At 37.7% G+C, this 27,587-nt stretch overlaps 4 protein-coding genes across 7 annotated transcripts; 3 read left to right on the forward strand and 1 right to left on the reverse strand.

Annotated features, from left to right (window-relative positions):
* Positions 1-168: 168 nt before the first annotated feature.
* dpcd (deleted in primary ciliary dyskinesia homolog (mouse)) lies at positions 169-3,616 on the reverse strand. The gene is made up of 6 exons (XM_016666175.1): positions 3,500-3,616; positions 2,016-2,096; positions 1,797-1,918; positions 1,560-1,693; positions 1,293-1,395; positions 169-930 (listed from the first exon to the last, which is right to left on the reverse strand). Exons 1-6 carry the CDS (start codon positions 3,561-3,563, stop codon positions 826-828), a joined length of 609 nt encoding a protein of 202 aa, XP_016521661.1. The 5' UTR covers positions 3,564-3,616; the 3' UTR covers positions 169-825.
* Positions 3,617-3,755: 139 nt separating this feature from the next.
* poll (polymerase (DNA directed), lambda) lies at positions 3,756-9,082 on the forward strand. The gene is made up of 9 exons (XM_007543043.2): positions 3,756-3,860; positions 4,627-4,770; positions 5,161-5,458; positions 5,989-6,112; positions 6,226-6,576; positions 6,986-7,159; positions 7,591-7,719; positions 8,163-8,331; positions 8,418-9,082. The coding sequence occupies exons 2-9, from the start codon at positions 4,656-4,658 to the stop codon at positions 8,777-8,779; spliced, it is 1,722 nt and encodes a 573-aa protein (XP_007543105.1). The 5' UTR covers positions 3,756-3,860; positions 4,627-4,655; the 3' UTR covers positions 8,780-9,082.
* Positions 9,083-10,347: 1,265 nt separating this feature from the next.
* On the forward strand, positions 10,348-15,949 carry LOC103131423 (zinc finger protein OZF-like). Of its 2 annotated transcripts, none has more exons than XM_007543063.2 (2): positions 10,348-10,624; positions 13,378-15,949. In XM_007543063.2, the coding sequence occupies exons 1-2, from the start codon at positions 10,582-10,584 to the stop codon at positions 14,685-14,687; spliced, it is 1,353 nt and encodes a 450-aa protein (XP_007543125.1). In that variant the 5' UTR covers positions 10,348-10,581; the 3' UTR covers positions 14,688-15,949. The 2 variants fall into 2 exon arrangements, with proteins under 2 accessions (XP_007543125.1, XP_007543134.1); XM_007543072.2 differs by having other exon boundaries at positions 10,348-10,472.
* A 387-nt stretch (positions 15,950-16,336) lies between these two features.
* LOC103133461 (WW domain binding protein 1-like) lies at positions 16,337-27,574 on the forward strand. Of its 3 annotated transcripts, none has more exons than XM_016666337.1 (4): positions 16,337-16,655; positions 24,743-24,845; positions 26,091-26,252; positions 27,369-27,574. In XM_016666337.1, the coding sequence occupies exons 1-4, from the start codon at positions 16,605-16,607 to the stop codon at positions 27,398-27,400; spliced, it is 348 nt and encodes a 115-aa protein (XP_016521823.1). In that variant the 5' UTR covers positions 16,337-16,604; the 3' UTR covers positions 27,401-27,574. The 3 variants fall into 3 exon arrangements, with proteins under 3 accessions (XP_016521823.1, XP_016521818.1, XP_016521827.1); XM_016666332.1 differs by lacking the exon at positions 16,337-16,655 and adding an exon at positions 16,662-16,912; XM_016666341.1 differs by lacking the exon at positions 16,337-16,655 and adding an exon at positions 20,262-20,951.
* Positions 27,575-27,587: the final 13 nt, after the last annotated feature.

Consider the following 27,587-nt stretch of genomic DNA (forward strand, 5'->3'; position numbering starts at 1 on the left):
AATGCAAGGAATCACAAGGTTGAAACAATCTATATTTAAGTGCCATTGTCCCGTTTTAACAGCACTACCGCCTTTTTTTTTTATATCCACTGTTTAAGCATCTTCAGTCAAACTGATTGTATCTCTTTAATATGCAATGGGAAAAATACCAATTTGTCATTTTCTTTCCCTATTGTACTTTTTTCTTTTAAAAGAAAGAGATAAAAACTTTAATTTTATTTTTATTTAATCAAAAGGGCAGTGCAAGGCAACTGGAAATATAATTTGACCTCTTTGAATTTGCGACAGGAAACGGTGAAACAAGCCCGCGCGATGGCTTTCAGGGTGGCCAACGGCGTGCAAACAACATGAGGGAATTCATTTAACACAAATGAGACGTTGCCGTAACCGTGACCTCTGAACGAACAAGCATAAAGCATTGTGTGTCCGGAGTGTTTTACAAGGACGTCAGTGAAAGCAGAGTGGTAGGTTATGTGACCCTCCTACCACCCCCCGCCGGAAAAAAGAAAACACCTTCAAATGAAGTGCAGTAAAACAATAAATACATCTTTAGGGAACTGAGAAAATGAATGAACTTGCAAAGTTCTTAAATCAAGGTTTTAGAAATGCATGTGTGTGTGTGTGTTGTTGTTGTTTTTTATTAATACTGTCTACATCAGATTGAATAATTAACCACCAAAACTGAAAGCACTAGCCCAGAGACAAGGCACTGAGGATCCAAACACAAAGCTTAAAAACAAGCTTGCGGGTGAGGAGGGACATGACAATCGGAGGCGCTGCCTGAAATGAAGCCCTCTATCATTTTCTTTTCATCATACTCAGAATTCACTGGGTTGTACAGTCGACATCCCCTTCACCGGTCCCCTTCAGTTTCTTCACTTCCTTCAGCAGCTCCTGCTCCAGGGCTAAAATCTCTTTAGGTTTCTGGTACTGGACAAGAAAGAAGAAAGGAAACGGTCAACCTAGAATTACTTTGATATATATATATATATATATATATATATATATATATATATATATATATATATATATATATATATATATATATTATTTTTTTTTATTTATTTATTTTTTTGTTATATAAGAATGCGATTTTTAATTGTAAAAGGAACAGACGGAGACACAATTGAAAAACATTTGTTTTAGTACTGATACATTTTTTTTCTGGAGAGAGAATAAAACAGATCTAGCACTCAGCATTTAATCGTCTTTTTTTTTTATTGTTAAAATGGTCAAGATTAGAGAAAAAAAAAACATAAAATAATCATTAGATTAGAGTGTGTGTGACTTACACTGACTATTAAAGTGTTGTTGGCATGTGTGTAACTGAGTGCGGAGCCGTCAAGTGGGAGCTGGCTTCGATCCAGATCAGGAACACTGAACTTCTTATAATACCTGGGAAGACAAGAAGAAGATGACATAACGCAGCCGTTGAACTAATGAATGTATTGCAAACAGTGCCATCTATACTTAAGGCATAAGAACTGAATCCCAGTAAGCACACTTTACAAGAACAAGAAGGTGCTCAGGAAAATACCCCTGGCTTTGAGCAAATGTACTTTTTATTTGTGGTCTTTATGATGATGCATCTCTCAGACGGCTCCATGGAAACACTGAAGACATCCTTGGCATAGGGAAGGTTACGGATTCGCCACTGAAAGCTGGTTTTTGTGTCTTTGCGCAGAAACACCGGCTAAAGAGACAAAATAGAATAATAATAAAAAAGCATTAATTTTAAAGAACTAATGCTTTAAATGTATTGGATACATAAATAATAATTTTTTAAAAAACCCCACATTGGAGCAGTTTTCTTTAATGACATCGGAGTTGAGAGCTGCAGGTACGTTTACTGGCTCCCCGACTTCTACCTGCCACACACCCTGAACTCCCAGCGTGCTTTTCTGCCGCCACTTTCTAGCTGTAACACGCAGTGTTTTAGTAAAACACAATGAAATATTTCAGACATCATGCGTTATTAATCTGCAGATGTGTCGAGCAGAAAATCAGCTGCTTACAGATGAGTTCATCTGTTTTCAAGTCGTACTCTTCAGCCATTTCTTTTCCATCTGTGAAGAGGTAATGGATCTTCCTTTTCCCTGAAGGTCAAATATAGAAACAAAAGAACAATTCCAATGTACACAAAAATAAAAACAGTACAGATCAAAATTGTTAGATTCCTTTTTTAATAAAATAGCAATTCTGGATGAATAGATTGTTATTTATGATCAAAGAATTAAAAATCAGGGTTTAGTCTAAAAATACCAACAAAATACAACCTGCAATTGTACAGAGAAGCCCAAAATTATTCACATTACTGGCAGATTTAGGTTAAATGTAATATCTCAATTTTACCAACATGATTCTTAAGATTTAAAGTAATGTAAATTACAAGTTTTGGAGTGACTAAGCCAAACTTGAATCTGATAGAGAATCTGTGGGGAAAAAAAGAAAACAAAAAGATTAGGATGATGGGATGGAGGCTTACCGCTCTTAAAGGGCTGGAAATGTTCATTAAAATGAAATTGCTGTCAAATTTCCAGTGAAAATGCACCAAAAGCTATTGAAGAGTGTGATCGCTTGTTGTATATATACAACAAGCGATCACACTTGTTCGTGTGAACAAGTGTGATTGTTGTATATATACAACAAGCAATCACACTCTTCAATAGCTTAAAAAAATATGTATATATATATTTTTTTTTTCATTTTGCTTTTCATAAACCATTTTTCTTAGTTGTATTATCCACTGATATATACCTGTCTGATTTCCTACCAAAAACAAACTTCTTGGTTGAATGAAAATAGTCCTAAACCTAAATCAGTCAGGGGAATGATTAATGTTGGGTTTACCTGTCCAGTGAAGGTATGTAGAGCGTCTTTAACACGACTCTATACTGCACTCTTGTGGCCAGATTGTGATTTGGATTTTTTTTAAAAGTTTTTTTTATATATATATATATATATTATTTTTTTTTTATTTATTTACTTTTATTAACTGAAAAATATTGAACCAAATACTAACCAATGACTGCTTGATAGACAACTGTAAAGTCAGTAGTATTTGTGTAGACCATAACACAACATTTCTGTGTTAAAACTGCATTTCTGTTGGTCTAATGTAATATGAAAATTGTGTAGAATATTTGTGTGCATCTTTTCATTTTCCATTTCAACAATATGCCTAAGTACACTTTTGTCTGACTAATAACGGATTTCATACGTGATAAGCAAAAGTGGCATTGAGATAGATTAATTTTGAGGTACCTCTGGTTAATTTACACTGATAGCAAACGTATGCTAGCTTGTGTGTATTATTTACTATTCGCATGCAAAACCTCATACTTATTAAGTATGTGCGGCTTCCGCTCAGTTGTAAAACGAGTTCGTTGCCTAGTAACATGAACTACACAGGTAGCTACCAGCTTACGCTACAGATATTAACTCATAGCGTCTACGAGACAAAAGAAATTCCGGTGATAATATGTTATGTTATGCTTACCGTCCTGTATCAAGGCCGTTTTCTGCGAAGATTTCAGGACATCGATCCAGTTTTGCACGGCCATGTTTCCATGAGGGCCACTTCCGTATTCAACTTGTAACCCCAGCAACCTGATGACGTACACAAAAACGTTAACTCGTCTCACACAGCATGGCTAAAAATAATTAATTCAATAAACAAATAAACAAACAAATAAAGGTACACAATGTAATTTTTTTACAACATAAATTCTGAAAATTAAGCAAAGACACACTTTGGACTTAACGTAACGGTTGCACCACACCCGGAAGTGAAACATTTAAATTGCATGTTTTACTTCCTCTGTCATCGTTACCGTGTTTATGGTTGGAGTAAAACTGGGGTAAGAGCTGAGATTTTAAGTTTGAGATTTCACTTTTAAGCTAAGCAGTTTTCTTTACGCTATCAAACCTGGGCTCAAAATCGAAAAGATTTATTAAAAACGCACATGTTCATACGTTAAACGTCAACTTAAATTACAGCTAGCTTGCTACTAGCACAACACAGGTAGTGGTATTTGTTCTAAGCAGCAAAAACTAGTGTGTAAGCTGGTTTTAGACTAGCGAATATGTAATTTTGTTAACCGTTTGGAAATGTTAGTGATGTGAAGTCCAGATTAAATATCACAGTGAAAACTTTAAATGGTGCTGTAGGAGATATTTATAGTTCTGCTGCAAGAGTTGATGTAATCGTACAAGCTATGTTTAGTCAAGTGCTATTCCATGTTACAGATTCCTATATATTGAAGATCTATTCCATCTTTAAGAGAACGGTTAAATATTAGACTAAAAGGAGATTTTGTGTCATTTAGCATTCCAACTAACCTATGGTCTTATTTTGTTAAATAATATATACACGTTGCTCAAAAATAATAATCATAATCAGTTTTATTTATAATGCAAAGTCACACAGATTTAATTTTATAGAGCTGAGATAATGTGCAGGGATTTGAAGTATTCTTTCTTGTTGTCATTAGTGACAGTAAATCCAGGCTTTTTTTTAAGATTACAGATGATTCAAATGAAGCACTTCTTCTGGTAATCTATATGATAAATAGTGTATGCTGCAGAGCTCCATACTGCATTGTTTTAAACTGCTTTATTCAACAGGGCGGTGGCTCCTCCCTCCAACAACCAGGATGGAGCCTCGACACGGGATCGTGAAAGCCTTCCCCAAAGTTAAACGGGCTAACGTGTTGCAGGGGAAGGACGTGCCTCCTCTCAAGAAGAAAACAGAGGAACATGATGTCACAGGTTTCTATTTTTACCTTTGTGAGCTGTAGTCTGACACAGGCAGTTTGAAAAATATCATTGGTACAGTATTGGGTAAAGATGTTTATGGTACTTTTCTACAAATTCTTTCCCAAGTTGCAACCACAAACTTCCATGCTTAATAATATAGGAAAAAGTTTAAGGGATATGAATATTTAAGGGATATTAAACACGATCCCGTGTCGAGGCTCCATCCTGAATATTTATCCCTTAAATATTCATATCCCTTGAATGACTATTTTCATTCATTTATAATCCGTAAATGATCAAGATTCATAAGTAAATCTTGATAAACAAATAAACAAATCCTCACTAGCCTTCAGAATCTGATAAGCATGCTGTTATTGCTTATTTTTTGCTTTCCTGCTTCAGGAGACTTCTTTAATGGCGTCACAGTATACCTTCTGCCTGCTGGAATCGGAAACGCCAGATGCCAGATCTTCCACAGGCAAATCCAGCAGAACGGAGGGCAAATCCAGAGTTCGTTGTCCCCCTCCGTCACTCATGTTGTTGTTGATGACACCATGGACAGCGACAGGGCTCTGCGCCTGATGAAGGTGGATCGTCTGCCATCCGATGTTCATCTGGTGAAATGCACCTGGTTAAGCTTGTGTATTAGTGAGAAGAAAGTCCTGGATGAGGAAAACTACAGCCTTCTGTTACCCAAAAGGTTCGGCGTCTGATTATTCTTTATTCTAGAACATAGTTTCAATAATGTCTTGAAACTATTGCCACTTTTATTTCTGTCATATTTTATCAGTTTTCACGTGTTCACTTACACATTAGGTCTGGGCATTTATCATGTATTTTATCATTGGTCATGAAAAATATCTTGTTTGTTCCATGAGAGCATCAATAATTATCAATAAATTAGACGTTTGATTAAATGCACTCCATATGTTCAGTTTAAATTGCAATTCTTTAAGTAAGTGGTGTCCTGAATTAGCCTAATTTAAGTGGAAATGTTTATTTAAGAACAATATTTTTGTTTGTGCTGCTACGAAAACTGTGCCATGCACAGCCATAAAGTTTCCTAAAAAAAGAAGTAATTTTTGTTTGTTTTTTTGGTCATTTTTAAGATTGTCACCATAATACCACAAAGTACTGTGATAGAGTTTTACACATTCTTTTGACAATTCATTTAAGAGAAAAGCAACCCAATTATCAGTCTAACAACATTTTTCATGTGATTTCACACAGGGACTCGGAATCAAAGCATGAAAGTACAGAAGACAAACAATCAGAAAATACTGAACATCCTGCTGAAACAACCCCAGAGCCAGAAAGTCTGCATCTTACCAAGCAGGAGGTGACTCTAGACATAGTAAGTTTCCATGTACCAGCGACATTCTGTCGACAACTATGCTCAGACTCTGAACTGCAGATTTCAATTCACTTTGCATCATCATTCGCATTTTATGTTGCTTCTGCTTCCAGACAATCCCAAAGGCCGAAGAAGAAGCTAGCAGAGAAGAAGACGGCGTCTCTCAGAGCGACCTGGAAGCCCTCCTCACCGGACGGCACCCTAAAGAGGAGACTCCCGGCTCTTGCACAAACTCCGTTCCAGATGCAGCCACTGCTGCTGAAGCTCAGAAGCCCATTTCAGGAAAGTGGGTCTGTGCTCAGTCTTCTCAGTGCAAAACTAACAACTTCAACAAACACATCACAGACAAGCTGGAAGTGTTGGCCAAGGCCTACACACACCAAGGAGACAAGTGGAGAGCACTGGGCTACTCTAAGGCTGTCAACGCACTGAAGAGCTTCCACAAGCCTGTCACATCATATCAGGTAGCCTATAGAAAGCTTTGTTTGCTGGTTTTGTATAATTGACTTTAACTGTGCCACTCTGTACACACAAACATATGATTTAAACTGGTGAATTTTATCTCTAGCTGTATGTTTGGGGTCATGGCACTATGTTCCTGGAAAATACATGTTTTTAAATTACACAAAGTTGTAATCCACAATTTACATATCTGGTAACTTCTGAAGGCAAATTGTTACGCTGGGATTTTATTTAGATTTGCCCAATTCAAATGAGCTGAATAGTCATGCACACCCCAAGCCTGTTTTTGTTGATCAATCATAATGTCAATAAATAACACTGATGTTTATGGTTGCAATGTAAAAAAAAGTTTATTAGGGGGATTCATTATTTTATTTTTTTTCTCCCCCCGGACCCCACCTTTGGGGTTAGGAAGCTTGTCAGATCCCAGGAATAGGAAAACGCATGGCGGATAAAATAGAAGAAATTATGGAGAGTGGCCACCTGAGGAAGCTCGATCACATTGGAGAGGCCGTGCCTGTCTTGGAGCTTTTCACCAACATCTGGGGAGCAGGAGCGAAAACGGCACAACTTTGGTACCAACAGGTGAAAACAAAAACATTATCAGCACTACAGAGATCCTGGGCTGCAGCACCTCAGTCCATATTTAATATCTGTTACGTCATACATTATGTTTGTGTGATTAAAGCTCTAATAATGCATCGACTTCAATTTATTAGTCAAGTTGTTTTATAAAATTTTCTATCTAGGGAAACCCAGCCGATTGCATTGAGTCATTAGCTACGTGTTTTGACCAAGTCCCAGTTTCTTGCCTGCGTATTGTGGCGTATCCAAAATTGATCTTTGTAATCTCTGTTTTTAATGTTATGTTGTTGAATGTCATTAAACTACTACTGAAACCTATTATAACTATACTTTTTGTATTTTTTTTTAACTTCTTTTACCTTTTGTTTAAAGGTAAATTATTTCATAGGGGAAAAAAAGCATAATTTCTGAATCTCCTTTTTGTCTTGCAGGGCTTTCGCACCCTGGACGACATCCGAACAAAAGCCCACCTGACCAGCACTCAGAAAATAGGACTGAAGCACTACGATGACCTTCTAGACCGAATGCCTAGAGAAGAGGCGGCAGCCATAGAGAAAGTGGTAATGTATATTTATTTGTAATACTGCAAGCATTTAGTATTCTCTGGCTGAAATACCTTCGTTCATTTTATCATGTCAGTGTGTTTAGCAAGAAATTGGGGGGAGGGAGGGAAAATAACCCTCAAATTATAGCCGCGAAATAGAGAAATAGAACTGTGCTGTTTAGCGGAGCGCAGTGAAAATACAAGCATTATACAAAATTATACACCAAATACTTTAGCTCAACAAATAAATAAGTGATTATGTGTGAGGGGAAATAAACAGAGATGTGAAAACAAACCAAAAGCAAAGTTGTGATACAGCCTCCAGTCATATTGGAAAGAGAAGCTAGCGAACACACGGACCAACTGCGAGTTGGGCTTGCTACAATCAGTAAAGATATAAAGGACAATGATTTGGCTCTAAGATGAATTCTATGACACATAAGTTTTTATCCTTTGCAGGTGAGGGATGCTGCACATGCTGTCGATGCCGGCCTCGTGGCAATGGCGTGCGGCTCTTACCGTCGCGGGAAAGCGACGTGCGGAGATGTGGACGTTCTTATTTCTCACCCTGACGGCAAGTCCCACAAGGGAGTTTTCAGTAAAGTCTTGCAGATTCTCCATGACGGTGGTAAGCCCTATACTATCAGATAGACACTTTTTTTTTTATTGTTCTCTTTTATAATAATGAAAATAACATCAATCTGTATTTCTAAGGGTTTCTAACAGATGACCTGGTGAGCCACGAAGACAATGGAGAGCAGAAGAAATACATGGGCGTTTGCCGTTTGCCAGGGCCCGGTCGGCGCCACCGCAGGCTGGACGTCATTGTCGTGCCTTACGAGGAGTTTGCCTGCTCGCTTATGTATTTCACCGGCTCGGCCCACTTCAACCGCTCAATGAGAGCGCTGGCAAAGACGAAAAATATGAGCTTATCGGAGCACTCGCTAAACAAAGACGTGGTGCGTCAAGGCAGCGTGAAGATGCACGGTGGCAACCCGCTTCCCACGGCGACAGAGAAAGATGTTTTTAGACTTCTAGGGATACCGTACAGACCACCTCAAGAAAGGGACTGGTGATGATCTCCAAAACAAAATGTTTTGCTTTTAGAAAAAGAGAGCTTGGTATGTTTTTATGAATGGTAAATCAGGAATTATGCAAACACACTAGTCATTGATATTAAAAGATTAAAAAAAAAAAAATCATGGAAGTTTCACTAGCTAATTTATTTTGCAAAATAAAAAGCCTGGATTCAGAATAAAGAGGATTATGATGAGGTTTGTTGATCTGTAGAGCTTCACTGCAAATGGGGCTCTTGTCTCAAGGAATCTTTGGAAAATGGGGAGTGGAATGTATTTATTAAACACTGGCTGCCAATGTTTTCACCAACATGTATAGAAAAAAACTGCGGATGAGAAGGAAAATAAAGGCTGAAAATACACATATTAATACTTGTTTCCAGATACTTGTTCAACTTCCAAACTTCCCCTGACAAGAAATTACGGTAAATACACGTCTTTAGTTCTGCACTCAACATAAAATGTCGTGGTACGCTGCAGCAGCTCCCTTCCCTCCAGAGATGAAACATATTTCAGGGACCTCAGCAAAGACAGGCTATCCCTTACATCTGAAGCTGAACATGAGATCAAATTCTCTATGGGCAAATAAAAATGGGTGAAATAGTCCTTTAGCCCACAAAGGTATGTGTTAATTTTTTTTCCTTGATGTTTAGATTTTGTTTTATTTACACTAACAAAAGTAGTATCTTATTACTTTTAAAATAGATAAGAAATTATCTGAAAAAACAAGCTCCTCTGCCTCCACCTAGTGGTCCTTCTGCCATTTGTGGAAATACACCGTCAGGTTAGAAACAACCACTATTTTGGCCAGGAGGAGGGTCTCGGTGCTGTCAATCATGCTTGTGTGCGGTGCCCATGCCCTCGCCCTTGCTTTCTGGTAATGACTGCTCAAGCTAGTTACCATAGCTCATGATAGTGGTCGATAAACAGTTTTCCTGGACTGGTAAGTGATTTTTCTGCCATTAGCACATTTAGCAGCACGTACACAAACTTCACTGACAGCGCTAAGACCCTCCTCCTGACTCTGACTGGTTGTTTTTGACTGAGAAAGGTGCATTTATGTAGATGGCAATAGGAGCTCGATTTTATCTAAAATCGAAGGCAAAAGCATAGTTTGGAAAGAAAATAAGAAGTTATAGAAAATGAAGTGGGATAATAAAAATAAATAGAAATCATTTGCTGTATGGGACACAAAATACAGTTGATGTTATAAGAATTAGAGGAATAAACGGGAAGGAGGAGATAATTCTAAATACAATAAGAACTGGTCATAGTTTTTTGAATGGTCTTACTGGTTTTATTGGTGTGTAGTACCACAGAAATGATATAACACGTTTTTATTAGTTAATAGGAGGGTCAAAGAAGATTATTGATTGTGGAAATAGGTTTTAATAAAGATTTGAAATTTGAAAATATGATTGTTGTAAGGAGCTCCATATTGTTCTGATAAATAGTAATGAACGTAAAGATTTTTCGTTTTTTGAAAAACACTGGAGAATTTGAGGAAAGGTAGTAAGTAGTAACATCCAATAGACGGCAGTAGTGCAACATTGATGGGTGCAAGCTCCCGTTAAAAACTAAGGAAGAAGAACACAGTGCGTGAATTTGAGGAAGAGCAACGTGCTTCGCTGAGTTTGGATGAAAACTGAACTATATCTGCTCAGTAATTGCTAAAAGAGCATCATAAGAGGAGGTAACAACAAAGACGGGGAGGCAGCAGCTCAAATGGTGGTAGTGAGCTGCTGTCGGAGACATTTCTGAAGAAGCTAAAAGGGGACAAAGAAAATAACCTGCGACAGATCATGGAGGCTGTTTTCAATCAGAAGGTTCTGCTAAACGGATTAGGTTTGTATGTTTTCGTTGCAGTTGAAGAACATTTTAAGACGACTAATAGATCAGTTACCTAAAACTCAAATTTAGCCAGTGGACATTTCAAACGAACTACGTCCGCCATATCGTGAGTGGTAAGTAGATTAGCGTTGCTATGGTAAGTAGCACTTCAAAAGAGCAGAAGAAATCTTATGGGTTTTTTTTTAACAATAACAATATTTGTTGGTCAGTTGGTAAGAGATGAACACGTGTTCTGGTAGCAAAGTGCCACAAAGTAAACATCAGACTTTTACTTTAGCTAAATTTGCCAACTAAATTTATTTTGTCTAAACAGAGTATTTCAAAAGAGTTTATGTTTTATAAACAATAATTAATTCGGTCTTGAGATGTGCGCTTTTTTTCTGGTGACGAACCGCTCCGAAGTATAAATCAGACTTTTGCCAATAAAATTGTGCTCTGAGAAACCGCGGGGTTTAAAATCTCTTTCGGATAGTTTATCAGTATTTTTGTGTTTGTTGGTAACACTTTATTTGAAGGGGGTTGAATAAGACTGACATGACACCATCATAAATATGACATAACACCTGTCATGAACATGAATAAGCCTTCATGAATATTTATGACTGTTGTCATAAAGCGTCATTCGGTAAATTATGACACTTTTAATACAAAGTTGACATTATTCAAAATGTCTTTGTTATGACAACTTGACATTAACCAAGAAATCATTACTGTTTAAACTTTACCTTTAATAACATAAAGTTACCTAATTTTTTCCTAGCAAATTTTCAACCTTCATACTAATGGTTTTAATTCACATTCAGAAATATGTGAAATATTTCATTTACATGTATTTTTGTAAGTGAAATAACAATCCCAGAAAATACGTATTACCCAGAATGCATTGCAAGATCTGAGCCAAAACATTTTAAAGTATTTGTGGCATTTAAAATGTGTTTGTTCTCTCAAATGAACCTAAAAAAAACCTAAAAACTTGACTGTTTTAATCTTCAAAATGAAACAACAGATAATGAGGAATGTGTCTAAATTCTAAAACAACAACAAAAAAAGTATTGTGGGGAAAAATGCATTGTATGTCTCGCATATCTCTCTGTCGGCTCTGTCCCACTGAGACAGACCATAATAGAATGCAGCTGCATGCCAGGAGCCGTTGCCATGGTAATTAATGACCGCCCTACACAGAGACTTGATATATTTATGAGATCCCAGCGGTCTGAAGAACCTTAACAGGAAACTATAACTCCTAGAAAAATTTCGACAACATTTTAGGGCAGAAGGCATGTGTATCTATGTCATGACTGACTTTGAGACCAACAGAGCGATATTTGTATTTGTGAGGGCGAGTTAAAGTCAGAAATCCACTATGCTGTGTGTGTGTGTGTCAGACAGATTCTTTGGAAAAAGAATCCTATCCTTATGAGACACTCAGTCTCGTCTTTTGCCATTTTGTCGCTATTTTAACTCCAAATCCCACTAAAAATAGTAGCTCCCTTCTTGGGATCAAGCTAAACCTTTTGATACCACTTTTGTGGGGGTGCATAAAGAATAAATAAGTTTAAAGAAACGCCTTATTGGGTGTAAAACAATAGGTTCCTGCCATGCATTGTTTGGGCAGGCCCCAATAAAGAGACCGCCTATTGGGTGTAGAACAGTAGGTTCCTGCCATGTTAACCTCGCTAATTGCGATCGTTCAGTATAAAACAGTTCTGCGTTGTGTGAATAAGGGGCAGGAGACAGGATGAGATGAAACGTCGTTTATCTGTGCGAAACAGAATGTGGACTGATCAGGAATCAGGTTCATCACAGCGGATACAGCACCTTACGAGGGACAGCATTTCATGTTAGCAACAAGCTAACATAACATTTTATCGGAGCATTAAACTCAGTTAACCTATCTCGCGCCCATCTCTCATGAACTGGCAACGAGATGTCTGTGTTCACTATATTTAGCCCTGCCAACCACCAGGAAGGGGTGCTGTTTCACCCTTTACACATGAACCCAAACTTGGAAGTAATGACAAGTGGAATTCTATACAATATTAACTATGTTACACATGAATTGCATCTAGGCAGGCCCCAAAAAGGCTTTTAAACGTATTAGATCAGTTTAAAATTAAGGAAAAGGACAGATTAAGACGTGGTCTTGTTTTGTTGACTTGAAATTATACTATTCATCTACCAACACAAAAATGTGTAGAATTTTGTTGTATTGTAGTTATGCGAAGCAGAATCTGCTCAGATTTTAGATGAACTGGTAGGAGCATCAAACAAAGGCAGATGTTTGTGTTGGTGTGTCGAATCAGGACCACTTTATTGAACCAGGAATTAAAAAGTGTGTGTTATAGTTTAACAAACTATAAATCATCGCAAAAATATATCAGAATTTTATCACTATGTTCAATGTTGGCTTTTTTCCCTAATTTTTCCCATTTTAAGACATTTTTTCCACATAGAAACAAGTTAAAAATGTATTTCGTGTCACTGAAAACAATTCTATACAGGTGTTGTTGAGACAAAAAAGAGCCTCAATGGGGAAAACAGAAATGGTTTCATCGTATAGTTGTTGTGAAGGGTTGATAAAATGTTACCATAAATAGTCATAAACCTTACTGCAATATAAAGGATACAAAAATGATTTAATTAAATTTAGCCAAGTCATCTAAATACATCTTTATTGAAGTAGTTCAGTCCAGACTACAGTCTAAATACTTTCTAATATGCATAATGTGTTTCCATGTTTGCTACAGATGTTAAGCAGATGCTGATGGTTAAAGAAGAAACTCCTGAAGACCACAGATCTGTTGCTGAGCTGCATGACCCAAAGCCCCAGCAGATAAAGGAGGAGCAGGAAGAAATTTGCATCAGTGTGGGGGGAGAGCAGCTCAATAAGGAGATTGATGCCATCAGGTTTCCAGTCTCTTCTACTCCGATAAAGAGTGAAGATGAAATAAAGTCCATTCTTCTCTCACAGAATCTTTATAAAGACGAAATTAAAGACAGAGATTTTCCAAAAGAAATCAATGGGGGAGAATCAATCAAAATAGAAAACTGTGGAGATGGTTCTATTTCCTTAAAGATTGAAGATATTGAGAAGGATGAAGAGGACGATGATGTAAACCAGTTTACCTCTGAGTTAGGTTCTGGACTGAAAACTGAGAACTTGGACAATGACTGGAAGGAGAGAAGAGCTCCAAAGTCAGATGGAAACATCAACAAACCTTGTAACTCCTCTGAGTTTCCTGAACAATTTGTTCACTGTTGCCCCGTTCAGAAAGATGTGACACATTCAGAAATGGGATCTTCAACCACCGTGGGTAATAAATGTTTTACAGAGAAGAACAATGTGGACTCAAAAAGTAAGATTCAGACAGGAGTGAAGTTGAGCTGTAAATACTGTGGTAAAACATTTTCTGGAAAATACACTTTAAACACACATGAGAGAATCCACACAGGGCAGAAACCTTTCTGTTGTGATCTCTGTGGACAAAGATTTAACCAAAAATCAACTTTAAACAGACACATGAGGAATCACACTGGACAGAAACCTTTCTGCTGTGATTTTTGTGAACAAAAATTTAGCCAAAAATCACATTTAATCAGGCACATGAGAAACCACACTGGACAGAAACCTTTTTGTTGTGACTTTTGTGGACAAAGATTTAGCCAAAAATCACATTTAAGCAGACACATGAGGAACCACACTGGACAGAAACCATTTGGTTGTGATTTATGTGGACACAAATTTGGTGAAAAATCAAACTTAAACATACACATGAGAATCCACACAGGACAGAAACCTTTCTGTTGTGATATATGTGGACAAAGCTTTGCCGCAAAATCTAATTTAATCACCCACACGAGAAGCCATACAGGACAGAAACCTTTCTATTGTGATCTCTGTGGGCAAAAATTTAGCCGAAAATCACATTTAAACACACACATGAGAATTCACACTGGACAGAAACCTTTCTGTTGTGATCTCTGTGGACAAAGATTTAACCAAAAATCTAATTTAAACACACACATGAGAATCCATACAAAAGGAAAAAACGTGTAGCTATGAATACTCAAACTGCACATCTCCAGTTGTGAAACATTTGCGTGTTGTCATTAAAGTCAAGAGTTTTCTCTCTTTGGTTTCAGTATTTCTCTAGCGGTTCATTTTTCTATTTTATTTCTTAAACGATTAGATTTAATAGAATTTATTTGAGAAATATTTATTTTAGATGTAAAAACAACAGTAATAATACTGTAACAATATTGCAGGTTGTTTAGATTTTAGAAATGTTAAAATATTGTCACACAAATGTCACCATGTTGTTAAATGCAATGCATTTTGGGTAAATGACGTCTATAGGTCCAACTGCACTAGCTCCGTTCAGCCAAAACAGCGATGACTAACATCATTAAGCCTTTTTAATTTGAACCGGAGCACGTTCAAATCCATGGGAATGTAGAAATCACAAGAGGTAATGAAAATGACAAGAAACAAACGGATGAAGAGGACAGGGTTGGCTGTAGGAGCTGGTGTTTCACTGTTGTTGCCACGTTCAGCTTCATAAATGAAACAATGAATGATGCATACCTCTGGTCAGACTGTGTGATCCTGTAAGTACTTCTAACAGCTGTTTAGGGTCGGTCGGATCGGTGGTTTCATATTCAATACTGGCAGCAGTATAGCTCCATTAGCATTTCAAAGAGCTTCCAGCGCTGCCTATCTCAGCACGGTATTTATGTTTAGCTTGCAAAAGTAATGATCACCTGTTAGAGCCTTTGTCAGATTTGCTCTTACAAATGACTGAATGTCCTCTGGAGAGAAATGTTGAGGACATAAATGTAGGTTCTTCAGAAGTTGCTGTCTCCCACTATGCTCTTCTTTTTTTAATGTGGGAAATTATCACCTTCCCTGGACACATTTATTTGGTTCCTTAAGGGACATTCATGTCAACTTTTCCGGACAGTATTTTTTTAATACAGTCTGGAGATCTGACCTGTAATAAAAGAAAATCTGTTAAATTATGTAATGTGATGGTAAATTAACATTGGTTTAGTTCCTAATGTCAGCACTAATTAAGACAACCCATGACATGGTAAACTAGAACATCTTTGTGCTACATAGTGCCAACTACTGTTCAGAAATGGTCCAGTGCTGTGTTATGTTAATCATCTGGGGTGGTACTTAGGGATCCAATAACAGTGTGCCTCCAACCCACTCTAGGTGCCCCGCTGTCTCCAGCACTACCTTGGGCCAATTTCCTTGTAATTTGGTTGTGTTGACCTAGGCTGCAGTTTGTAATAAAATCTTTGCCCTTTTCAACCAAAGTCCAGCCTGTAGAGCCTTATTCCTGAACCATCACCTCACCAACCCCTTGAAGACACTGACAGAATACACCACACAAGCTTCCAAGCTTCTGCCTCAGAGCACACCTCCCCTATACTGTTCCCACTCAGCTCCTTCAGACTAGCTAGTAGCAGTTAGCAAACACCTGGTGAAACTGCTAGCTGAGCTCATTGTACAAGCTACTTCTCAGTGCAGAACTGGTAAAAACGTTAAGGGGTTAATAGATTGTTGTTAAAGGGTGGAGTTTCAGAAAGACCAGGCATTTTTAAAGACAGAGGCCCAATTTCAAGGCCTTACTTTTTATAACAACTGAAGGCTACTTGACTATATAAAATGGCACAATGTGCCTAGAACACACATAATGCTGGCCCTTTAAGATTATGTCAAGTTTGGAACCAGGGTCAAATCTTTCATTTCCAGAAATTCTGAGGCCACCTTCCAAAGTGTTTATATATCCACTTTATGTTTTTCATTAATTCTTCCTGCAGGACACAGCAGTGTCAGAATGGCCTTGTTCGTTTACTGACGTGATGAGTTACATAGAAGATGTTTAGAGTTACCAAACACTAAGTTATTCAGTTTCAAACAATTCGTTCAGGATTTGCCCATCACTGGTGACCACGCCACACCCAAATGACCGGAGCAGTGTGTCTGTGTAACAGCGGTGTCAGGCAGCGGCGCACCGTAAGCAACCAGTTGCTCCGGCCCCGATTCTCGTTGTCATGTCCCAGAGGAGGCGGCGCATACGGCGGTCTCTGAGCGCAGTTCGAGCCGAGACATAAGTTGAAGACACAGTCAGGGGACGCTGTTTGTGGACAATAGAAGTTTACCTCCCGCGGCCGGTTCTTGGAGGAATGAGAGGCGTATGTTCGGCTCTAAAGATGGGGTTGTTTTTGCATGCTGTCGGCTCGGTCAGCCCCACGGAGTCCGCAGCAGAGGGGGTAAGGTTGGAAAACAAGGTTCTTAACCAGAACTGTTGGCTAAAACCCCAAACGGATCGGCACACTTCTTGTCCATAAGCTTACTACATCATATAAATACTGAGTCGTTTGTTTTAGCTGCTCGGTTTAGATACTAACTACAGAGAGTTGTTTGACCTGCATAAGCTGTGCTACACGAACTGAGATGTTAGCATGCCTGCTAGCTGTTCCACGGCTAGCGAGGCTAAAGCTAGGAAGCTGTCGCGGCCTTTCTTGTTTTTATAGTTTGGGGGGGAGGAGGGGGCTGATATTTTAGACGAGCCAAGTTTTAGAAACAACAACTCTACAAGTGAGCAGAACACAGTTGGTGGTATTATTGGTGGAAAAATTGGGTGCCAACATCTGTTGTCGTTTACTTCCAAGCTGCATCATCTTTTAACAGCAGTCTGGTTGCATTTCTCTGTTTTTAAACGATTCCAGACTGATTCGCATTTTCTTTATGTTTGCAAAGTAGTTTGAGGTGTTTGTCTAAACAGTTTAATTTAAAAGAGCACCGTTAGAAAATTCAAATAACCACATAATGTTTGTTGGTTGAATATTTGGACAAAGTGTTTCAAAAGCCAACATTCTGGTGAAGCTTTGCCCTTAAATTTAGACTTGTGAAGAGCTGTGATGGCATAATCAAAACAGAGATTGTTGTGAAACCTGGAGATGTTTAATAGATTTTTTAGTTTTTTATTGATAATTTTAGTTTAATATTACTGTAACAGCCCCTTTATTCTACCAGTAGGTCATGTTTGTTTCAGCATTAAAGATCACAAGTGATTATCCTCCTTTAGAACACAAACATAATTTTGCCTGCATTTGTAATCAAACTCCTGAATTACATATTCCGTAATTGAGATTTTAAAAAAAACTTTTAAATTGGTAATTGTCTAGACCTTGCACTGGCTAATCAATTTGTTGATTAAATTATATTTTTGCCTGTTTTTTGGCTGTTTTAAACAGTTGTGAGACAGTGGCAAAACCTGAAATTGCTGCAACATAAGTTACTCAACAGGTTGTTGCTAAGTAACCAAAGAAAAAGTGAGTTAGTTGATGCCACCAACCTTTCCTCGCTGAGCATCGATCTCCACTGGCTTCTTTCATAATGCAAACCATTTTTCCTGCTGTTTTTCTGCCTGTTGTCTGTAATGACTGTTTTCAGCCATTGTTCATTTTAATAAAACACAATGGTCCTTCCAACAAAACCTACACAACATAATAGAGATTGTCCCAACAATTTGTTAGACATAGAGTGCCGTTGTCACTTTGTGTACTCGGACACAAAGTAATTGTAATCAGACTTAAAAAAAAACAAAAAAAACATATTTTGAAGTATTTTTAATTATATGTATTTGGGGAATCAAATTTCCACAAAGTTTGATACCATTTTCTGAAATGAGAAGTTGAGGCTTTGGAAGTTTGAAGCAACGAGTTTCACCGTGTGGTTGACACCGTCATGCACAGTCGGTATGGAGTTACAGCACCGTCATTCAGACATGGCTACAACTTCCAGTTAATATGTAGTTTTAAAATCAAACGGTAGATGCAGACATAAACGATGTGAGAGGAAATTTAACATGCAACTTTCTTCCTGAGCATCTTGTCTAGATGTGTTTTTGGTTTCAAGTGAAGCTGCAAATCCATTGCATCATCTGAGCTTTCTCTTAGTGACCTTGACGATGATAATAAGGTCTCTTTCTTTCACAGCTAATCGGATTAAGAAATAATTGTACGGTGAGGGGCCCATGAGCATCGGCTGATTGCCTTATAGTCTTACATGAAAGTGGATCAGTTGTGGCTGTGAAGTCTGGCTTAACAAAGAGCTGCAGACACCTCTCTTCATACACAGTATCACATAGTCACAAAGACATCTTTTAGGTTCTCAGCGGCTTTTCATTTAGGTTGATGTTTCTGCTGCGAAGATTTTCAGGGATGGTAACCAAATCTGCGTCTTAATCTGTTTGTAAAGAATGAGAGAGGTGGACAGTTTGGGTACGCAGGAGAATCTGATCCGTACAGACTGTTCTCAGTGTTATTTTGTTCTTTTTTTTTTTTAAGTTGATCTTTTATATTTTTTGTCTGGATCTCGCGTAAAGGCAACACAAAGTTCTGTTTTTATGAAATCATGGCATTGATCAGCACTTCTTCAAGCTTTGTGAAAGATTCTCAAAGTCTTACTAAGAAAGTTTGCTCCTTTTTTAAAACTCTTTTTTTTTCTAAAGGCTCATCATAAAACAGGTTTCAAAAGCTCCCAAGCTGAAGTTTGACCTGGTGTTATTCAGCCAGTTTTTTAAGTGGACCATTTGTCACCTTTATTTTTTATTCTCATAGATGTTTATTTGACTTCATTTTGGAGACAATTTATGAAAATCATTAAAGATTACTAGGGAGGCACCAACCATAAGGTTGTGGTCACTTTTTTTTTAAGCTTGGCTCTTACATCACTGCTTTCTCTTAGTTATGAAACACTGTACTGACACAGAAAATGGCAAAGATGGAGTTTTCATTTTAAAAAACTTTTTATTTGATTGCCTGTAATGTAAAGGAGAAGTTTTATGAAACGAAAAATAATAGAAGTGTCGTAAGTGAAATTCAGTCTGTCTTTGGATCTGTTTTCTGTATGAAACTTCAACACATCTGCAGCATTGGGAAACGCTTAACTACAGCAAGACTAGTTAAACGACATTTAATATTCAATTTTAAGATAAACCTTTTGATACAAAAGAAACCATGTTTTTTGTTTAAAAGAAAACTTAACATGTAAATTTGACTTTTTATAACTTTATATCATGTTATAATGTTATTACCTCATGGAGTGTTGTTTTGATACTTCAGTCTCCCATGGCAACCATCTGAGGTGCCTAAACGCTCAAGCAAATCTCAAACAAGCGTAGAACATCCTTTTTTTTGTGAAATTCAGGAAGTAATTTCAAATATTGCCATTCCTGTCGACCTTTTCTAGTGCACTACTTTGAATTAAAAAAACTTTAATGGAAAGTTATTGATACAGAAAATCTCTGGGCCTTTTCACTTTGTAACAACTTCCACATTGAAGGGAGTTGTGACAGCAAATGATGTACCTTCAGGCAAGTCTTTGGTCAGCAAGAATCACGCTGAAAATGAAAAACTATCATTGGTCACCTGCAGTTTGATGCATTTCTCTAGTCCTCTTTGCTGGATTAAAAAAAAAAATCTTAGTTTTACAAATCTTTTTTTTTATTTGTGCTGCAAAGGTCAGGCAACAGAAGGTCTGCCTTTTTGGTCCAAAATAAAGAAGGAAATTACAAATTGTTTAAAAAAAAAATTGCACAGGATTTATTTGAATGCTTTTTTGCTAATTTTAATAGCATTTTTAAGTATTCAGATCGGCACTTTAAACCAAGAACCAACCAGATTCTTTTAGGCCAAACGAGGACAGTCTGAGACACATAGGATACCAACCAAGTCAGGAGAACAACAGATATTATTGCAACAGAGGAACAGAACGTCATGTGGTCTTTAAATCTTTTCACAGACTGGTCTGTTTTTTTTTTTGTTTGTTTTTTTTCAGTAGGCCGTGTTGATAAAGTCGAAACATCTGGTTTAAAACCAGGTTGCTGTTTCACAGTCAGCAGTTAGATTTTGTTCTCATCCAGTGCGTCTTGTACAAAATTTACTATTCCTCTTTTGTGCCTATGTCTGTCTGTCGTTTCTCTCTATGCGTCTTTCACTCGACGCACTCCTCTCACCACCTTATTGTCATGGAGCGGTGCAGCCAGGAGCCTGTTCTCAGCCGCTGCCTGGAAATTTCCGTAAAGCAATCCTTGTTGGCTGTTTGGGCTGCGTTGGAGTGGGGTGGGCGTGTGCGAGTGTTTCGGTGGGTAGAGTCGAAGAAGGCAGTGGTAGGTAAGCAGAGAGAGGGGGGTACGCTTAAGAGCTTTTTGACTTTTCCTCCGTGGGGAGAACGAGCCGTTAGGTGAAAGAGGGATTGTCTGGATCTGGAATCGTCATGCCTCTAAGTCAGCGACTTTCGATGGTAATCTATAGAAACTAAAACTTATCTTTATATTTAACCTTTGGTTACTAATGATTAAGATAAGTCTTGACAAAGTCCAAGAAGTTTTCCCAGAAAAGCCCATCAGCGCATATTGCTTTCTTTAATGATCTGTACGGCTTTTTTGGCATCCTCTCTTCTAACCCGTCTTGTTTTCTTTGACTTCCTAGCTTTTCACAGGTTTGATGGGTATCATTAACAGGTTCTGTTTGGTTAACTTTTGGCCAGGCTGCAAGTTCGCTGTGTTGACAGTGAAAACATACAGCAGGCTGATGGAGGGGAGACAAAAGTTTAGAAGATTTCTACTGAAAATGACCTTAAAATGGATCGCTCTTTGGTGTTTTAGGCTCACATTGTGTATTTGCATTGTGGGCAACATACTGAGGGCTCTTGTGCTGGCTGTGATATAACAGTTGATTTGCACTAGGAAAAATGTCGAGCAGTAAAACAGTTTTGATATTTTACCAAGACACAAAAGATTGCAATAACGTTAATGAAGGGTAAGCTTTTAAATTCAGTGATACATGTGGCCTATCAGGCAGTACGTGGTAGCATTGTTTTTTTTTGTTGTTTTTTTTTTGTTTTTTACAGAGTGAAATGTGAGTAAAGCTAATACATTTATTGGGTTCTAATCATTATTATTAACTCTAAATTCAAGGTTTGAGATGGAGATGTGCCTGTCAGAATTTTGTGGCTATTTTCTGAAGATTGACTTTAAGAAATATAACATGTCATCAACATTTGCCATCATAATTGGTCCAACTCTGTTTAATAGTTGCAGCATTCAGTAGTATCTCTAAATTTTTTGCTGATTTGCATCCTAATTTCCATCTCTACGTCTTACTATTTTCTCTCAGCCTTCTTCTGTTTCTTGTTTCACGCTCCTAAACTAACCATTTCAGAACCACGTTCTTAAGCGTTGCATCAGTTTACTTGTCTTAGGTATGTCATTCGAATTAATTATGAAAATAAATAACATGTTCCAATTTTCTGAATATTTTCTGAAGACTGTATAGATAGATGTCAAGGTTCACCCTAGAAAACTTGCTAACCCTGGTGGTTGGCCACCAGGGCAGTCATTCATTCACCGGCTTGTCGTGTTTTTGAGTTAAAAAATGTTTAATGTTGACAGGAAATTTGAAAATATCACTTGATAATTATGTGTTATTGAAAGAATGGAAGATTAATATCTGAACACCGACTATAAAGCCTTAAAAAATGCAAACATTTTAAAAAGACTTAATGTTTAAAAATAATCAATGTTCAACCTGGTGGGGGCGCAAGTAAAGCCTGGTGGGCCGCCAGGCTTATAATACACTGGGAGAAACCCCAGTGTATTATAAGAAGATCAGAAGCACAGAGATCAGATTGTGCTTCTGATCTCTGTGTGGGCTTTTTGGCTCTTATTAGTAATGACACATTATGTTCATTCATCAAACTGAAATAATGTCCAGAAACATTGAATCACATAAACCTCATTAGGCTGCTTGCTTACATTAAACAAGTAACCCAAAAACCATTACACTAAATTAGATGTTTAAAATGTACAGAATTGCTGTTGTTTTCAAAGTGTTGCCGTATGAAATGTATTAAAACTTTTATGCGTTCGTACTCTAGATTTAAATATTGACCCTGTTGGATGGACTTTCACTGCCTGTGGCAGCCACACCTCATTTTTGTGGCTTGAACACTCAAACTCATGAAAAGTGTTGGGGACAATGTGTTGATGGTAAACAGACTGTGGAGACTGGAGGCTAGTCATATATTGCCTCTGCAGTGTTAAACAGCAATATCCCAAATGCATGTTTTGCCCGTATGTGAAAGCAGGGGGTTTACGGCCCCAGGCTAGGTGTGAATTGTTGCATGGCTAAGTTCAAAATGTCCTGTGGAAGACGTCACGTTTGGGGAAAAGACAAATCTGAAAAGAACAAAACTGCAAAAGCACCAGAGGGCAGAAAAAAGCCAAAAACAACCTTTTTAATAATGAGACATTCACAACACTGATTTCTCAGAAATAACAATAGAATAGATATATATCCTATGTTGTTGCTAATCAGAAAATACGAGTAAATAACAGCTGTGATGGCATTTTTCCCATTGAACTAATGTCCTAGTAATACAGTTTATCCTTTAGTGTCATGCTGAATTTTTTTTCTTAAATATTTATATTTCAGATCAAGTGACTGAGGTGAATCATTGTGACCAGCATAATCAATACTTTTTCTGTCTCCCGTTAACCTGGCTTATGCAGCAGAAACTCACTAAGTACATCAGTAGTTTATGACTTGATGTTAGCAACACATTTACGTAAACAAGTCAAAGAAAACGACTAAAAGCTAAAAAAAATAAATAAATAAAATCACGTTACAAGTCATTACAGCTCTGGGGGGATGTGGGGGGTAAGAGACCATTTAAAATGATTAGTTTGTAAAATGAACCTTATTCTTTTATTCTACTGACAACATGTCTCTGAAATTCCAAGCAAACATTTTGTATTTATTTTCAGAAAATGGGAAACGGTCAAAATAACGAAAACATGCAGCGTTTTTAGACCTCGAATAATGCAAAGAAAACAAGAAACAACAACATTAATGTTTTAACTCAAGAAGAGTTCAGAAATCAGTATTTGGTGGAATAACCACCAGGGTTTCAGTGGGATTCAGTGCAGTGGTTTCTTAATTTTTCCAGAGCTGATTGTTACTTTTGTTATGCGTGAACTTGGAAAAATATGACTACATATTGGCGGTAATGGTAATTGATGACTAAACACAAGCAGCACTGTGGGTTTTTGCTCAAGGAAAACTTCTGCCAGTGTCTTTATTAGCACTTAAAAACAGAGCTGTGTTTTACCCCTAATGACTCAGGGGAGCAGAACCTTATTCTTGTCAGACTCCTTTCCCAACCTTTTCCTCCCATGAAAGGAATATCCGTTGAACACCTTGAGTGAATTTATTCCGATTTGTCCGCTTTTCCTTCGACTCGAGGATCAACAGATTAGATTTCTCTGGTCAAAGGTCTAGGTCAGTGCGACCGCACGTCCATCCCTTTCTGCTGGATGTAATATTTCAGGAATGTGAGGAGGGATTTTAATTACTCCTGGCGCAGGGATTTGCTTGGATTGGATGATTTAGTTTATGTTCAGGGTCTTTTATTACCACATTATTTATAAGAATACAGCAACATTCTGCAAAGCTCTTAAATAACCAAGAAGAAATAATTCCTGGTAGCCTTTTTTTTTTTTTTTTCTATGAACAAAAAGTTTGAGTTTGGTTATTTTCCATTTCTGTAAGGCTGGGTTGGTTCAAACATGTTTAAACATTTATGAATACCTTATTACTGGAAAGAGTGGAAAATTAAAATGTCAAGTAGTCCTCGCCTATTACAATACTGCGAGCACTGAAATTGCAATGACAATTTTAATTTTAGTGCAGTTTTAGTTTGCAAATAAGTTTTTTTCCCCCCTGAAGCATAAATCATCCATCCTTATACCTCAAATGTGCAAACTGTGTTAGTCTGTTAATAAATGTAGTTTCTCATTATTCAAACTGTTGCTGCAGTCTTCACCTCACCTGGTCTTTGTTTTCCTCCAAGCACATTGGAAGCAGCCATAACTGTCTGTAGACTTGAATACCAGAAAATGGAGAAATTTAAAGGAACCCTTATTGCGCCGCTGTTTCATTTTTACCCACGGCCTGAATTGATACGACTGGACAAGATGACTTATTTTACGCTAAAACATCCCTTCACAATGTTCTGCTGTCCTTGTGTTACAGAGCATGATCCACTGTGATGGCGTCAACAACCAGAGCTACTTCTGCGAGTACGGACACTGCTGCGGAGAATCCCAGTGCTGCAGTTACTACTATGAGCTCTGGTGTAAGTTTCCACCTTCTTCCTTTTCGTCTTTACGATCACATCAGATCCCTTTATTTCCAACTTCATTAAACTGCAGCTTGTATTGTTTGTGTTGTGTAATTAGTCACTATTTTCCCCTTTGGCCTAGTCTTAAAAGATCAAAATGACAGAAATACATTTATTTTTACAAATTTAGGTTTATAATCTATGGAAACCTCAGTGAAAACAGGAGACTGTTACATGGCCTGAAGTGTGAGGTTTTGTCTTTTAATAACACTAAGGTGTGCTTAATTGATGTCACTTTAAAACATTCATTCAGAAGTGAGTCAAAATACAGCAGAAAAGTCTTTTTTTTCTATTATTACAGAAATTGGGTAGCTAATAGTTCTATTTCTTAATAATTATAGATTAAACCCAATTTAAAGGATTTAATCTATAATTGGATATTTGTCCTTTTATGTTATTTGTCATTGATCATTTTTTGGTTTTTAAAGTACTGACAGAACGCACAAATCAATGCACCTTCTAACTTACAAAATGACTTTTTCCATTTCCACGGCCTCTTAGACGAAAGTTTTAAGCTGGACTTTTGGTTCTGAGATGAATTGTCCTTTGGATCTCAAACTAAATGTTCACGTTCCACTTTCTGCAAACAGAACAAATGTATCATGGATCAAAAAAGACTGTTTATTGTCGGATTATCTAATCTATAAATTTCTCTTGGTTTGTCGGTAAAAGTGCAGTATGAAATGTTACTAAAAAGCTTATGCAACAATTTGACGCCCATGCAGAGATTCATGTCCTCAGAGCCTGAATTTAATGTTTTCTGTGTGTTTTTGTTTGCGTCTGCCTTCTTGTTTGTTCGTCCTTGAAGTGAAATTCCTCACATTTTTCTGTGACGACACAACAGAGATCTGTTTATTTCCCACACATAGTAAACAAAGTTCTCTCCTGCTTCCTGCTGTAGTTTAAGCTTAAGTCTGGAGGTGCTAACAGGGCATTACTAAAAGCACATTAAAATGATTTTTCAGACAATTATGAATGTATATTTTTAGAGTTAAATTTAACCTGTGCCACCAAATTAAATTATTTCTTACATGCGAATGCTTTGAACCGTTATGTTAGGTTTTAGGTGAATTGCTTCTCTTAATGTATTATTTGGATGCGCAGAAGCATATTTTACTCGCTTCCTGTTTTATTTTTGAAAAACAGCGAAATTAGGATTTCTAAAGCAAATGGTATTTGTTTTTTTCCATCCATTTTTAGGGTTTTGGTTGGTGTGGGCAATCATCTTTATTTTGTGCTTCTGCTGCATTTGCCACCATCGGCGCACAAAACACCGAATGCAGCAGCAACAGCGGCAGCACGAGATCAACCTCATCGCCTACCGGGAAGCACACAACTACCCCTCAGTTCCCTTTTACTTCCGTAAGTACACAAAGTCTTTGAATTTTGCATTGGTGAAACCTGCAGATACCCTGATGTGGATTAGTATAGAAATAGTACTATTTCTGTATCTGTGTTAAACATGTTGGGGTGTAGCTTCACCTCTGACTTAAAAAAAAAAAGTTATTTTTTGCCTGTTGATATGTTTTCCTCATTTGTTTACCAGAAAATGACCAGAAAATGTCTTCTAAGTCAAAGTGGGAGCTTGGCTCAGATATAATGTTTGCACTGAGATCCATCCTGGGGGTCCTGCAGCATCAAGACCTTGACTTGTTTGCATGTCCCAGCTTTCAGAGAACGCCGAGCATTGCAAAACCTGCTCCGACCGTGTTTCAGCGCAAGAAAGAAAATCCAGAAATGACTCGATCACTTTACGCCTCCTGATGCTGTGGGAGGGCTTGAGTAATTATCTGGAAAGCTCTGTGAGGCCTTAAGGAGAAATGTTTAGTCAAGCTTAGCCAGATGTTTTTATGCTTTGTATAAAAGGATGAATAGCCATTTATTTCTCTCTCTGATATTGAGGCAGACGTTACCAGAATTATTTTTTTTGCAACAAACTTTTATTAGGCTGATGGTGCAACGTTCATCAACTGTAAATAGAAATACCAACACCGTAGAAATGTGAAGTCATCACACTTAATGTTCAGGAAGGAAAGGATGTGTTGATGCAAACCCCTAAAACTAAAGCACAAACTGAAGCTGCTTCGATGGCGCGAGTACCACAGTGAAATAACGCCAACGTGAGCTGAAAGGCCGCCCAGAAAGGAAGAAGCCATTACTTTGAAATCAACATGAAAGGCCAGATTAAAATTTGCAAATTCACTCAGGAACAACGCCTTAATGTTTGGACGGATGTCCTGTGGTCTGAATCTGAAATTGAATTGTTGACGATCTTCACAAAGTAGACGGCATTACAATGAAATAAGGTCATGTTGAAATGTTGAAGCAACATCTCAAGACATCAGGCAGAATGTCAAAGCTTCGGCCCAAACATTATTAATGTCAGATTAGTTTGCTTTAGGTAACAAAGACTCTCTGTTGGTGCGTGACTCGGCCCTGATCTGATTCGCATGGAAAAATTTTGACTCATTCTGAAAGGTGTGAGGGAGCGAGGCGACCTGCAAACTTGACCCAGTTATACCAGTTCTGTCAGGAGAAATGGGCCAGAATTTCCAGCATGCTTGTGTAAGAAGCTGGAGAAGGAAACCCGAAAGGTGTGACTCAAGTCGTAAAAGTTTGAAGGCAAACACTGAGGGAGTGGATGTAAGCTTCTGAATTAAGATCTGAATGTAAACAAACCAAAGATTGTCCAAAAAC

This window comes from Poecilia formosa, unplaced genomic scaffold (genome assembly GCF_000485575.1).
Source record: "Poecilia formosa unplaced genomic scaffold, Poecilia_formosa-5.1.2 Scaffold11, whole genome shotgun sequence".
NCBI classification, from domain to species: Eukaryota; Metazoa; Chordata; class Actinopteri; order Cyprinodontiformes; family Poeciliidae; genus Poecilia; species Poecilia formosa.

What these genes read in the sequence shown, in the direction of transcription:
- dpcd (XM_016666175.1), bottom strand. Translation starts at nt 3,563, where the DNA reads ATGGCCGTGCAAAACTGGATCGATGTCCTGAAATCTTCGCAGAAAACG. An exon ending in TTAAAGAAAACTGCTCCAAT is followed by an intron (nt 1,694 to 1,796) that starts GTGGGGTTTTTT and finishes TTGTCTCTTTAG; the next exon opens with CCGGTGTTTCTGCGCAAAGA. An exon ending in ACAACACTTTAATAGTCAGT is followed by an intron (nt 931 to 1,292) that starts GTAAGTCACACA and finishes TTTCTTGTCCAG; the next exon opens with TACCAGAAACCTAAAGAGAT.
- poll (XM_007543043.2), top strand. Translation starts at nt 4,656, where the DNA reads ATGGAGCCTCGACACGGGATCGTGAAAGCCTTCCCCAAAGTTAAACGG. An exon ending in AGCCTGTCACATCATATCAG is followed by an intron (nt 6,577 to 6,985) that starts GTAGCCTATAGA and finishes CTTTGGGGTTAG; the next exon opens with GAAGCTTGTCAGATCCCAGG. An exon ending in GCAGATTCTCCATGACGGTG is followed by an intron (nt 8,332 to 8,417) that starts GTAAGCCCTATA and finishes TGTATTTCTAAG; the next exon opens with GGTTTCTAACAGATGACCTG.
- LOC103133461 (XM_016666332.1), top strand. Translation starts at nt 16,826, where the DNA reads ATGAGAGGCGTATGTTCGGCTCTAAAGATGGGGTTGTTTTTGCATGCT. An exon ending in TTACTACTATGAGCTCTGGT is followed by an intron (nt 24,846 to 26,090) that starts GTAAGTTTCCAC and finishes ATCCATTTTTAG; the next exon opens with GGTTTTGGTTGGTGTGGGCA. An exon ending in CTCAGTTCCCTTTTACTTCC is followed by an intron (nt 26,253 to 27,368) that starts GTAAGTACACAA and finishes TCATTCTGAAAG; the next exon opens with GTGTGAGGGAGCGAGGCGAC.
- LOC103131423 (XM_007543063.2), top strand. Translation starts at nt 10,582, where the DNA reads ATGGAGGCTGTTTTCAATCAGAAGGTTCTGCTAAACGGATTAG. An exon ending in GGTTCTGCTAAACGGATTAG is followed by an intron (nt 10,625 to 13,377) that starts GTTTGTATGTTT and finishes TGTTTGCTACAG; the next exon opens with ATGTTAAGCAGATGCTGATG.